Raw genomic sequence first — 15,444 nt, 5'->3', positions numbered from 1 at the left:
TAAATTATTTCTTATTTATATTTCATGGAATTAAAGGTAATCTTTTGAACAATACATTTTGATCCAAACATGACAGATAATTGTGTGTACACATTTCAGATCAAATCAAGAAGTTCCCTTCGTGCTCCGATTACACATCTTCCATAGGTATACGAAGGTTAGATTTTTATTAGTTTAGGGTTTTTATTAACGAAGTCCACGCATACGCATTTATCATCTCACAGTCAAACTGTTCCTGTAGCGAGTCGCACGTGCCATAGGATGCGATCCAGCAGGCAGTGTTATCAATCGATGTTATATGACTACATGACAGGACGCATGTAAAATGTAAAAGTTTCTAGTCAATCGTTTGTTATTTTTGTTGCTCATTTTTTAAATTAACAATCAATAGTTTCGTAAAATTGATTACATTCAGTTAACAACCAGCGCTATCGTTTTGTGGACTCTAAATAAATTATTTATTAGAAATGTAATGACTGGATATTTTCTCTAGATAGTAATTTTCACTCTCTGGTACTGTACATGTGTACTTAAAAATAATCTCCGCGAATTTAATTAAGTTATGGAAAAATGATATGGTTGAACAAATGGAAAGTAAGTAACGACTATTGCAATGGAAGGGAATGTTATGCATCGCTTTTAAATAGTAAAATTTGTGAATATATTGGACTTGTTTGTTAACATAAGACAATTAATTTCTTAACATTTTCAGAAAATCGTATACTTCCGTTGTTTTTTCTGCCGTAACTGCCCAGAGGGCTAAATTATGACGAGGAGCAGAAAATCTCTTCAGTACATTGCTAGTATATCAGGTACGTATCTGTAGGGCACTTGCACATAATTAATATAGGTCTATGTACCTTTTTTAGCCCTTATGAAGCATACGAAGTAACGATGTTTACTTTGTGTATAGAAACTAATTAAGATTAATATTTGATTTCATGAGATAATTGAAAATGCATGTCTGTAGCACGAAGATCACTGACTTAGCATTACAATGCAACCATTAACTTACTGTATAATTAGGAAATTACATTTATTTATTCGATTTAAAGAACACTTGGCCCAATTATATCTTGGTCAAGTGGATGATTCAAATTGAAAGAAACTCGAAGGGTGATGATCTCAAAAAATTTTCTCTCGAGCGAGGGGGAAAGAATAAAACAGCGAGGGAGATTGCTGGATGACATTAATAAGCCACTTACTCACTTAAAATGGCTTTTAGATGACCCGAAAGTTCATTGCCGCCCTCACATAAGCCTGCCATCGGTCCCTATCCTGAGCAAGATTAATCCAGTCTCTACCATTATATCCCACCTCCCTCAAATCCATTTTAATGTTATCCTCTCATCTACGTTTCGGCCTCCCCAAAGGTCTTTTTCCCTTAGATCCCCCAACTACCACTCTAGATGCATTTCTGGTTTCATCCATACGTGCTACATGCCATACTCATCTCAAGTGTCTGGATTTTGAAATTCAGAACATAAATGTTTCAGTTTTGATAATTCAGGATGTGTCATTTTTACGAACTGGAGATATTTTTAACTGTAATGTATGGGAGATGCATCAGAAACTATATAAACTGAGGATTATTGCCATCTTTTGTATCTGGGGAAAATATTTAAATACTATCTTCCTCTTTTTCATTTTTTTATGATTATAGTTTACGTTCCATAATATTAAACGAGAGAAGACAGAAGAAAAGTGTACATACCCAATTTGTAGCCTATACCTGCTACGTTTATTAAAAATTCAATTTATGCGATTTATACTGTCGAATACTTATTGCTTATGATCTGATGAATAACAAAAAGGTAATAGATATCTGTTCGTCCATTTTTATAATCTATTCACAAACAACAATCGACTTTCGAGAGATTACTATTGAGGTAGAAACATTTCTGAGAGTATTCTCCGCGATTTGATTCTCAAAAGATTCCCTGGGTAAGCATTCGAACTGTTCTGTCGATAGAGACTATCGTGAAAAATCTGGAAAGTACACTTAGGTTAGGCCCACATTGCAGCAGATAGTCAGGGGTTGTTTGAAACAAAATATTTATTGACATTCCAAACAACTTCAACACACACTGTAACAAATAACAAACTAAAAGGATACTGGACCCACATTGCGGCAAACAAACTGCGGGGGGTTGGAACAAAATGTTTACTGATATTTCAAACAACTCACTGCCCAACACTATTCAGTTGTACAATTATAAAACTGAGCTAAACTCCATGGCGGTACAGCTACACACAAGGTCGGGAACCTGACATCTAGTAGTCAACTGCGTAAGTACCAGACAGGATAGGGATCATTAACCTTACTATTGGCTAGTAGTATAGTAGAAAGAGGTGCAGGGACTGGATGGACAGTATACCCACCACTATACTAAAAGCCAGGTTATGAACCGACTAAACAGGAAGTAGTTGGCATGGCGAGAGGAAAGTGCGGGTTAGAGGGGTAACCTGTGCAGCGATGACACGTTGAGTATGGCGGGGCGGAGGGGGGAAGGAGAACGGAGCTTTTCATTGGACCTCACGTGAAAATGTCGTCTGCTAACGAAAATCTGGCAACGGAATCACGGAGACAGTGTAGCCAAACTTCCCAGTTCCTTTGGAGCACCACGTGCATTACGAGTCGCATTTCGTACCAGCGTCATTAGCTAGTGCTTTCTTAAAAACAGTAATTTTAATTACTAATATTGTTGATAGTGTTATCGAGAACTATATACCGTAGTTATTTTAAACATATCGGTGACAAACGCTGAACATGCTTTGAATCTCGCGCCACTATGTGGCAACAGAACTCAGAAAGCGAGCAACAGAACGTTGCTTCCGGTTTAGTCGGTTCATAACGTGGCTTTTAGTATAGCAAGAGGTATTGCCAATGCCGGAGCCATCAGTTGATTTAGCAATATTCTCATTATATCTAGCAGGTGTATCCTCAATTCTAGGAGCTGTTAATTTTATTTCTACAACAAACACCAATTAACATGAAACCAGAACGAATTCCCACAGATATATGAAATTAATAACCATGTTATACAAATTAACTCTAAGACCTCATAATACAAAAATAAAAGATGATTCATTACCGGTAGGGAGTATAAAGCTAATCTGGAAGGGTTGTAAAGAAGAGAACAAAAAGTAATACTGGGTTGACTACTGCGCATGGGTGGATTTTAGGACTGTGGAATACAAACGCAACAATCGACGAATATCATGCTGTTAAGAATCAATTTTCTATGTTATGTAATTTGATGAACCATGACATATTTTTCAGTAAATCAAAGGACATTTTCTGTGAAGACTTTATTTAAAAACCGGGAAAATTCCGCAGACATAAAGAATTTTTATAACTGAGTTTCGAGTTTCAAAACATGGAAGAATTACCAAACGGGATATGATTTTAAAATGGGTCAACCATTTTTCCTATTAATACTAGTGTCAATTGATCATTTCATGGCAGTATTACACGTTCCGTTAAAATGCCCGAGAACATCGAACAAGTGCGAACTGCCGTGACAAGAACTCCGACGTTATCAGCAGTAAAACAGTCTCTGGCGTTGAATATTCCGACTCTGAAGAAATGCGCAGAACTTGGGATAAATAATCCTCCCTTTCAACAAGACGGTGCAACGGCGTACCGCAAGTGAAGGCTTGACTACCCTCAGAACCATATTTTCTAGTCGACTGATTTCAAGATTTGGGGACATCACTTGGCCAGCAAGATCTCCGGATCTGGGTGTACAGTATGAGACTATTTAAAGTTCAGAATTGTCCTCGTACTACAAAATAGCTTTAACGCATCGGAGAGCAAATAAGAAACGCTGATTGTGAGGTATTTCAGAGCGTAGAGTGGAGTGTTACTCTGGGTCTAGTCTTTAGTGTTTGAATTGTAATGGGGGACATTTAACCCAAGTTATTTGGAGAAAGTGAACAAGATAGCTAAATAGCATACTTTTAAGTTTGTTTCCATCAAATAGTGTACTTTGTGCGCATTGCTATGGTCTTACAGAACCATTCTAATCCACCAGCCAACCTTGCGTTATTAGTACCACATTTTAATGACTTGGTACCGAATTTATAAATTAACCTCTCAATTGAATTTAATATAATTTACGAACAATGACCTAATGTTTTAAAAAAAAATATCACCTATTAATTTCAGAAGAAAATTCAGTCAATATGTCGTATTAATTGACATAATTTTTGCGTCATTTTTCGGTATAAGTTTCAGCTTCTTTAGCACGTAGGAGTTAGCTGATAATAACCAGGCTTCGAGACTTTGGACCCGATACAATAAGTTTACTGTGCATACACTATAGGTTGTTGACTCGCTGCAGGTAGATAGAGATGTGTTGAGGTAACAACGTTGCTATTTAGAGTAGAGTACGGTAGTATGGGGAAACAAACATATGTACATTCTGAAAGTATATATACATTACACAATGATAATGTCAAAAGAATATGAAAAGCATTTTTATTCTCCTGTCTTTTATAAGCATTTGTGTTTAATTAGCATGGTGTTAATGGTGGAAATAAATATGTAGCAATTTTAATTTTTTCATTTATCCTATTGGTCGTCTTTAGGAAGTGCAGTTACAGTACCGAATTGCAATGTACCTACTACAAGATACATTCTCAGTGTCTGAAATGTAAATCTTTTTCAGTTATCTGCCAAAGTTTGTACTGTAGAAAGCTGCGCTGTACATCGCATGACGTGATAGGAGCAAAAGGAAAAAACCTAACATCATTGCAGTCTCTAAGAGACAGTCCTTTATTCCCGGGAGACTCTATGTCCACTAATTTGCTGTTTATGTTACACAATGTTCCATATCTGTTATTTTTTCATAAAATTGATTTCTACTTCTGTTTTACACGTTCAGTAACCGGTGTACTTGGTGTCTCATTAATTCTCTGCTTCATTTTCTAAATTAATTTGAGGGCTTCTGGCATCTCTTGCTCTAACTTTTCTAACCGTGTAATAGTTTCGGACACAAAGACTGGGTGACTCTGTCTCAAATTCTGTTCAACTTTGCAATAAAATTGAGTAATTAGTTCGCAAACTAAAGACAACACAACATGGAGATAAATTATGAAACAGATTTAACGTGTTGGCATATGCAAGTGGCAGTCTAAATCGTTGAAAATGGAAATCAAATAAAATGTTCAACTGAGCAGTCAGGCTTACACAATAATTCAGAAGAAAGATAAAAAGAGAAAGGAAAAAGAAACAAAAAACCTTGTTATAACACGCTATCCTGATATTCCTAACAATATTAAAATTGGTAGATCACAGTTTGGAAAGGTTAACAAGTTTAACTACTTCTTAGTACACTATTGACCTCAATGATATAAAAGACAACAGAATCTAGAAGGTAAATAACTGTTATCATTCTCTTATAAACACATTCAAAAGTATATCACTTTTCCGTAAAATTAAATTAGATATTTAAAAATCATTAATAATTACAAGAACACTCCCGAGTACAAGCTTTGGCTCTTTTCGGGAGTGAGCTAATTATACAAGATGTATCACGAGGTTTTCCCCCGGTTTATTGAGGTGATTCCTGGTGTTATTTGGAACAAAAAAAAAGTAAATACAGTAATGGGGTGACATTCATAATTAAGGAGTTACGGCAATTTGGAAAAAAGCGGAAAAAAAAACTTTTTATTTGAGGATGTCATTGACAAAAATGAAAATCATAGTTGGAATACAAACAAGTGTTTCATTTTGTACCAGTCTCTTGCATGTAGAGTGGATTTAAAGTAAGTGTTCAAAATTTCCTCCCTGCATCTGAAGGCAAAGATTCGCACGGGTGTGAACCGCGTGTGTAGCAATGTACACAGGAGATAACATCAGTAAACAACGACTGCAGTATCAACAACGTGCTTGTTGTTATGGGAAAGTACACTCGCTTCGCTTATCTACTGCTTACTGTTTGATCGTTACAGTCCTCCCACCACACATCGTTAGTCCTGCGCAACCATGTCTAGCGCTACATACACCATGGCGTGTTTCGAAAATCTGTTGTAACTCCTTCATTATGAATGTCACCCCATTACTGTATTTACATTTTTTGTTCCAAATAACACCAGGAATCACCTACATAAACTGGGGGAAAACCTCGTGATACACCCTGTATATTATGTAATTTGAATTTTTAAATAAATTTATTATTATTATGATTATTATTTTGTAAAATGCCAAATAATAACACGTACATCATTAAAATACAGGCCCTGATAATAACAATAATAGGCTACTACTCGTAATGTCGTAATGTATTTTATGACATTTTGATTTTCTTAAGAAGATATTACACTGTAAATACCTCTGATTGAGATTCTGGCTGATATGTACCTACGTCTATTATCAGGAAGTACATCTCATTTGACAATATGTGCCAGAGGAAAAATAATTGTTTGTATGTATTTGAAGTCTGATTAATGTAATATGTAGCTAATCGACGATGAGTGCAATGAAGGGGGAAAGAAACTGGCCATCCTACCCCATTATCTCCTGGCCTAGTTGCCTCATAAGTGATGCCTTGTTGGTATCACTGTGAGGTTCAGACCTGTCTTCTGATAGTTGACTAAACAACAGCACTGTAAAATTTTTCTGTTTCAATTTCAGCTTCGTTGACATTCTTCATGGCCGGTTCATTCACATGCTGGACGTCTCCTGCCATTCCCAAATTGATGGCCGAGAATCCTGACTTTACACCGGATAAAATCTCATGGATAGTGGCTTGTTTATCAGTCGGCAGCATACTGGCCCCTCTGCCGGTGGGTCATTTGATGAACAAACTTGGAAGGAAACCACTTCTCATATTCACTGCAATACCGTTCTTAGTTGGCTGGGGACTCATCTTCACAGGCTCTCTGATTGGACTTTGCTTCTCACGTGCCATCGGTGGACTTGGAATTGGCATCGCAATTACAGTATGTCCAGTTTACATAGTAGAAATATCAGAAGATGACATCCGCGGCATATTGGGTACAATGATGCAGTTATTACAAAATCTGGGCACACTTTTTGCATTTTGTTTGGGACCATATGTATCGTATCAGTACCTAGCTCTTTCTTCGTCTGTAGTGCCAGTTGTATTTATTGTGGTAATGTTATGGGTTCCAGAAACACCATATTTTCTAATGATGAAGGATCGTAAAGCCAAAGCTGAAAAATCATTAATGAGACTCCGTGGTGGAAACGAAATTAGAGCTGTACAGTCTGAATTGGATAAAATAGAAAGATACGTCCACATAGCAGTGACATATAAAACTAGCATCATCGACCTTTTTTTCACGAGAGGAAACAAAAAAGCTATGTTCATAATTGCATTTTTAGTCATTTTGCAACAATTTAGTGGTGTTATGGCAATATTATCTTACGCTGAGGAAATATTTGCAAAAACTGGAAGTTCTTTGGACCCTAGTGTTCAGGCGATGGTACTAGGTGGAGTGCAACTACTGGCAAGTGTATTTTCATCAATGCTGGTGGACAGACTTGGAAGAAAACCGCTTCTTTTGATGTCTACAGCCGGTGTAGCAGCATCTCTATCCATCGAAGGCTTATACTTCTATATTATAATAAATAACATGGCAAAAAAGTCGTCCACCGAATGGATCCCACTATCTGCTCTAATTGTATTCTTTATCATGTATTGCATAGGTCTAGGCTCACTTCCTATAACTATGACAGGAGAACTATTTTCTACTAAAGTGAAGGGCATGGCGTCATCTATTGCATCGATGTTTACTGCAGTTGGGTTCTTTATCGTGACTAAACTGTATCAAGTTATGACTTCATCCTGGGGTATATATTTCTCATTTTGGGTGTTTTCTTTATGTTGTGTATTTGGTACAGTTTTCATTTTTTTTATGGTCCCAGAGACGAAAGGCAAATCGCTACCTCAGATTCACAAAGAACTCATCGGTGGAGGTTCACTCGATCTTAACAACTTCCGACGTGACTTTTTACCACGTGAAGCCACAGAAGATGTCGAAGAAGGCGGAAGTATTGAAATGAGTTTGAACAGCAGTTTGAGCAGTTGGGAGCAGTTTGAGTCTTCAAGACGAGAATAATCATAATGAATACATTTCAAAAAAACAGTGAGGAGTTCGTAGTAAGGAAGACTCTTCTATGACGCAAGACGTATTTCATTCGCCCTATTGTGTGCAGATATACGTGTGCACTTAATAAATATCCATAATAATACTAACTCTTATTTGTACGATGGCTATAATCATTTCGAAAGAACATAATATTTTTATTACTGTACATTGTTGTGTACAAGGCATGTTAACAAACACGTTATTTTTAAAGAGATATGTTCCAGATAATGCTTTCTGTTGGAAACAGTCTGACTGTGAAAGGCTAAAGCATATCTTCATATCCTGATTAGTCTAAGCAACATTTGAAGTGGACAGAAACTATAGCGGGCAAGTCTTACTGGAGTAAACTCGCTTTCCCTGCCATAATTTTATTAATTCTCTATCGATGTTATTACCATCAGTATTACCAAGCCATCGGCGTGGCTCAGTCGGTTAAGGCGCTTGCCTCCCGCTCTGAAGTAGCGCTCGGGAGCGGGTTCGATTCCCGCTTGAGCTGATTACCTGGTTGGGTTTCTTCCGAGGTTTTCCCCAACCGTAAGGTGAATGCCAGGTAATCTATGGCGAATCCTCGGCCTCATCTCGCCAAATACCATTTCGCTATCACCAATCTCATCGACGCTAAATAACCTCGTAGTTGATACAGCGTCGTTAAATAACCAACTAAAAAACCATCATCATTAATTACGAAAGAATACGACAAACATCGTAAGTCGATATATACATTTAAAATTGTTTCTGTTTATGAACCTAATTTTAGTTTGCATCAATATGGGCCTATAAAACACAGATCTCGTCGGTTTACAAGCAAAACATATTAGGTCAAAAATATTAGGCTTAATTCTGAGAAAAAGGCGTATATAATGTACATAATGTATGTGTATAAGCTTGGGACATGAGAGAAAAAATTTTGTCATGAAATTTCGGCCAGTGTATGGAACCTGTGCCCACGCAGCATCGTGATGCACTTGGGGAGCTTTGATAGGTAGCAAAATCCGATTACGCAAATCAGCTATAACGGCTGGGGGCTCATCGTGCTAACCACACGATACCTCCAGTCTGGTTGGATGATCGTCCACCTCTGCTTCGGCATATGGCCGTGAGGCCAGTAGCCGGCTGGTCGGTCTTGGCCCTTCGTGGAGAGTAGCTCCGCGGATTATTATTATTTATTATTATAAGCTTGAGAGTGGGAAATGATATGCACATAAGGAGAATCAACTTACTAAAAATAATATTTTGAGGATTCAACTTTGTCAAGAACTTTTAAACGCCTTTTTCTCAGGAGTAATATTTTGTACTTAAAGGAGCAGTCCGCGATAAAATTCGAGATTTTGATTATATTATAGGATGTTTACCTAAGTAATCCTTAGATTAACGGCGTTTGTCTCATCTCTCTACGCCTTTTAGTTTGTGAAATATTAAAGGTCTTACTGCAAGCTCTGACGTCATAACCACTGATCGCTTCGTAAGACTGCATTGTACTGAGTGTTCAGTTCAAAGTGTGTCATGGCTCGCTGTATGCCGTCATGTGGCTAGTCGATGAGCCTAGAGAATTCAATCTTTCTACACTTCCGCAGAGGTGTATTACCTATGTGCCAGAGAAGTTGCCTAGAAAGTATGGCGTTTATTCTGAAGAGTACTTACCGATACGTACGGTGACGCCGGTAGTGGCAGGAATGTGAACTGTTTCGAAAATGTACTGAGGTGAGTTTTTCCTTACTGTCCGGATGATATGGGGAGAGGGTTAAGACGATTACTTACGTATTTGTCGACATTAACGTGGATGGTCAACATGGACACGGAGCATTTGATTTGTGTTGTGGAATGTTGGCGTACGCAACCGATGATAACAAATACCCTGCGTACGACTTGGCCTCGCAAAACACAGTTCGAAAGAGGTTATGGTAGCACACAGACCGTACAGACCGCTATCTGTTGCTGCGACGTTCAAGTTATACCGTACACGTTCTCAAGTTCAGATTGAACGCCTTGATTAATAGGCAACTTCTCTGACATAAAAGCTGAAACTCGCTTCAAAACGCTGACTCGTCAACAGTGACGTCATGACATACTTTGAAATGAACACCCAGGAGTTCCGTTTGACATAGCCTATAGTGTAGACCGAGTAAATACAAATTCATGTTACAGTCAGTTATTATTAACTCACTTAGGACCTATCACATGCATATACTGTAATAATAATAATAATAATAATAATAATAATAATAATAATAATAATAATAACTTAACCAAACTCTATCCCACTTTAAATCCCGTGTACAATGCATTCTGTTCCATTCTGTGATTAGAACGGCTTGGGTCTGATAAGGGTTCAAACTGAAAAGGTTTAATATTTTGATCAATTATAACCTAAGTCAACGTCTTCACTGAGTGAGTGAATGTACAGTATGTGAGACGTGAAATACTCGTTATGAAGGGACTACAGATACGTGTTTATCTCACGTCAGCAATAAATTAGTACATGGTTTATATTATTATATTGCACCATAGTTGTTGAGTCACACGGTTTAGGCACCGGGGCTATGTTTGAGAGAACTCTAAAACATGTGGATCATCGAATTGCAGTAGTGGATAACCACGAGCTACTTCCAACACATTTCTCTGTATATCTTCTCTCCACGCGTTTTCCTTCCTGTGTATGTTTTCTTTTCCACCCATCGTTTAGTGGCTTTAGAGTACTGGAGTCTGGAGCCAGTTACATCTCTTTTCACGTTGTAATTATGGCCCACTATTGCAATCATAGTTCTTGTTACTATTCCATCATATGAAAAGTGTTTTCTCTTAGGAATGTAAATCAATCTCTAGTTATGATATGATTCAAGTTTGCTGGTGTGACAAAACTGATTAGTCTGCTCTAAGTCTTTTAAAGGATAGGGTTGCATACAACATTTTTCAGAGCATTGTAATCGTTGGGTCCAGGTTCGATCCATTCTCTCTCGCTATTGTATGGGTGAATGTGTGCACATTTCTATATGTCTCTGTTCGTGTATATTACAAACATGATTTAATACAGAAATGAATCTGTCTTCTAATTCGTCAGAATCACCTTCACATGTAGCACATAACCACCATGAGTGATTTATGATGCTGTCTTTCCACATTTGTATTTTCTCATATGTTTTTTGCAGCGGCTTTAAGGTTTTTAGATAAGCTTTTTTGCAATGTGCCAAATGTCAATTTGATGGTCCACCATTCGCATTTGGTCCTCATTAATTTCCTAATTCCTCTATTGCGGTCCGACAGAGAGAGGGTAATGTTCATTTTTTCTTTTAGGCGATCTAGAACTTTTTCGCATGCTGCTTTTTCAAGATTGCCTACAATTAGGCCCTTTTGCAGAACTATGAAGTTTATAAGATTATCTGAATCGAGGTCCATTGCACTGTAAGTCACATATTTTGCACTGTAACTAGGTGAATCAAATTGGTCATCACCGCGATTAGCACGTTTTTATCTTTTAGGGAATTGATAAGTTGTTCATGAATGTAAAATAACTACGCCTACTGTTGGTTCTACGAATTTTGAAATTGTTTTATAAAATGTTGTCTTGCCGATGAAATATAGTTGTAAAGTTTTTGAAAAATTTTCAAACAATTTGTACCTTATACCTGATGAATTAGAATATGAAGTTTCTTCTTCTATTTGAAAAGATCTGTCTAAGTCAGTTTATGGCTCACTCACATCTGATTCACCACACACATTTCTTAGCGTCTCGCACCCTATCTCACACTGCACAGCTTTGTTTATATTAGGTTTCTGTGAATTTTCAGCCTCATCGGGGACTACACATACGTCAATATTTTCAGCTATAGGTGCATCACTGCAACTTGCTATTACTTCTTCGACGATCTTTTTTTCATTTATAAGCAGAGGAGCGCTTAGTATTAGAACTATCTTGGGGAGATTCTCCTTTCAAAAATAAGGGACAGCAGTTTTCTTCATTTTCATAGTTCTATTATCTTTCATTTAACGTCTTTTTAATAGACATGATTCTTCAAAATTAATTTCATGGAAATGATTAGAACACACAACAGCAGTTTCCAATGGTCTAAAATCATTTCTGTTGATTTTCTTCGCCCATGTTTTAAATATTTGCGGTGACTTTTCTTTGCTCGGAAATACATGAAATGATACCCCTTCTCCATGTTCTGCTTTTGTTCTTCCCTCTGAACACGAAAAATCACACCACCACGGCATTTTAAACTGTATTACGATACAATTTTTTCTGTTTAGTCTACTGTAGTTCAAAGTCGTTCATATAAAAGAAAATAGCCCTACATAAAACCACAACGTTGGTATGTGCTGTTTTATGATTAAATGAAAAGCAAAATATACATAACTTCACTCAATCACAACTAAGTCCGAAATTCTATTCACGTGTATTACGGCGCAAGAAGATTATTTAATACAAAGCGCTGCACTTGGGATGTTCTCGGCCTACTACACAATCACACCAGTTCAGTGGCTGTGACGTCATAAGTATTTGTGCGGAGTCAGTAACTCAAGAACCATTCCTCGCATTGACATGCGGCAAATTACATTCTACTTAGATTGAAAAATGTGTTTGATTAAAGCCAACTTAATTTTATCGCGGACTGCTCCTTTAATGTGTTTTGCTCGTAAACCGACGATATGTACAGACTGATTACAAAGTTTGATCAGTACTTCTAGAACGTGCACAAGGCTCCAAATAAAACAACTTATAATTAGGGCCAGATTTTTATACTTTTGCATATTTTTTGTTGTATTAGATATCGCTGAAACTTCGTATAACAATTTATCACATGTTTATGAATGTAATTCAAAAGCTTTATTTCACTTATAAATATGCATATTTAGGGTGTTGCAACATAAAACCACATGTTGTGCCCATTTCTGACACCAATTTTTATTATACCATTTCTGACACCATAATTTATTGTTAAGCTCTATCATATCTGACACCAGTGTTTTGTCGTGCCACTTGCCACGACAAGGGCGGATGGCTAATCTTTGAGATAATCGCGAGTTATAATCTCCATCAAGATAACACAAACGAATCAGACACTGCGTTATACTTTACAAACTGTGCTTTCTTATGGATAGGAGGGATTCCTACTTAGAATGTGATCTCAGGCTTTCGAAATAACCACATGTGTAGAAATTCACTATTACTAAGTTTATTAATAAAAATATCAATTTACTACAGATAAAATATTGAGTATTGAACGATTTGGAAAGTATGAAAATTTCTGTTTATTCTGAAGTACCAAGATAACTAGTTAAATGAAAAGTTTAAAGAATGATCTGATGATTTTACTTACAATAAATAGTAGGACGAACCCTAATGCTGTTCACAGACGATGCCATATTCTGGATTTCTTCCCGGACGTCGGGAAGATTCGAGCGCTACTCCATGACCGCTGTCTTGACCAATAACTAATGACCGCGTTTTCGACGTTTCATGTTCTTTTATAAATTCTCGAACCGCGTCCTTTGTGACGTAACAGAGTGACGCTATTTTACCCGCGAATCTTCTAAAAAGACGGTATTGCATTCACTAAACACCACGCTTCTGATTCTTAACCATTCTTTCAAATCGGCGTTTCCGGTCGTCACTTAGAACAATACAGATTTAAAGAACTCTCACGGCTGAATCTCTGTTTTTGATTTACCAGTAACCAATAGAAATTGAGGTCTCGCGAGAGACTCTGCACGTTATATGTCAGCTGTTGCTAAGGCTGACTTCGTGATAAAAATGTAAGCGTACGCATTTCTGCATGTTCAAGGACTGGACTATGCTGACGTTAACTAAACTGTACTCTGTAATCTTTCGAAACAGGAAGCGATCTCTATCGTATGTGAAAGGATGTCTGAGTGCTTTAACAAGTACGATTTCATTAGTTTAAATTAAAGTGAAAATATATTGCTTATGGTTATAACAAAGTTATGATTGCTTATCATAATCCCTGGGCTCAACACACATATTTTGACAAAAATACATAAAATGCAAATATTTGTCGTTAAATCACACTTTTAAAATATAAATGTATTCAAATCACGTTTTCTAAAATGAAAATGCATAAAAATGACACAGTTTTGACTTCTGTCTTACTTTTCGATTAATGGGCTCTTGCAGCAAACAACGGGGAATATTGCCTGGAAAGCCCGCATATCATTCTCGCTGATGTGAAAGGTGAAAACCGCTATCATCAAAATAACAAGTTTATCCGGAAGGGAGGTAGAGTAGATACACTGAAACGAAAAGCCACAACTCTGTTTAATGGAAATATTGGATTAACACTGTTTGCTGTTGCCAGTGCCTTAGGTGGTAGAGACTGTACGTCACTTCCTGAAAACTTGAGTGCGAAACAATTGGCTCCATTCAAGTATGCTAAACTTGCAACATGTAGAACGATCATTTTCGCGCTATAAGCATTTATTTCGTGTGAATCGTCAATCACACACTACCGAACATTTGAGAATGATCTTAGCAACGTCCAGATATGAAGGTAACATTGTAGTCCTACAGGGTTTAAAAAAATATATGTTACAAGGTTTAGTGGTAGGTAAATGGGTACCATGTGATCATATTTTGTTAATAAATCCATGTCCAGAAACGCTTTGTTTACGTGCTAGCGTCTCTAAAATGTGGAGGAGGACGTAGGCAGTACGGATCACAAAAGTTAGTAAAAAAAAAAAAAAAAAAAAAAAAAAAAAAAAAAAAAAAAAAAATAATAATAATAATAATAATAATAATAATAATAATAATAATAATAATAATAATAATAATAATAATAATAATACTAAAATTCTACATTCAGGACAGCACAAACGTGACCGCGTCCCATTCTTTCATGGTCTTGCCGATAATTTTAATAGTCATTAAGCCGGACAAGTGGAAGACTATAAGCTTATTTCTTTCACAATTTGCAATGTAGTTCATTATACTAAAGCCTCTTTCAACTTCCGCGTTACTAATAAAATAATAATGAAAGAATTGGCGGTTTTTTTGGCTTTGGCTGTAGTTAATAACAAAGGGGCATCATTCTTTCCTATTAAGTTATCCTTCTCGAAACCTCTGAAATCATAATACAATATAGAAAGTATCCAAAAAACAGTGCAGAAGCCGCTAAATGCAGATACTTTCAATCCATCACTTCAGCAGAATATAGAACAGTAGAAAAATGCGTTTATTTTATTGATGTTTCCTCGCGAGCTATTTTAAAAAAGGGCTCGGAACAATATATATATATATATATATATATATATATATATATATATATATATATACCAGTGGCTTGTGCAGAAAATACTGCTGAAAACTAA

At 36.7% G+C, this 15,444-nt stretch overlaps 1 protein-coding gene across 1 annotated transcript; it reads left to right on the top strand.

Annotated features, from left to right (window-relative positions):
- The first annotated feature begins 430 nt into the window (after positions 1-430).
- LOC138692667 (facilitated trehalose transporter Tret1-like) lies at positions 431-8,208 on the top strand. Its single transcript, XM_069815783.1, has 2 exons — positions 431-812; positions 6,641-8,208. Exons 1-2 carry the CDS (start codon positions 767-769, stop codon positions 8,089-8,091), a joined length of 1,497 nt encoding a protein of 498 aa, XP_069671884.1. The 5' UTR covers positions 431-766; the 3' UTR covers positions 8,092-8,208.
- Positions 8,209-15,444: the final 7,236 nt, after the last annotated feature.

This window comes from Periplaneta americana, chromosome 17, assembly GCF_040183065.1.
Source record: "Periplaneta americana isolate PAMFEO1 chromosome 17, P.americana_PAMFEO1_priV1, whole genome shotgun sequence".
Taxonomy (NCBI): domain Eukaryota; kingdom Metazoa; phylum Arthropoda; class Insecta; order Blattodea; family Blattidae; genus Periplaneta; species Periplaneta americana.
This window is presented reverse-complemented; position numbering and strand designations above follow the sequence as displayed.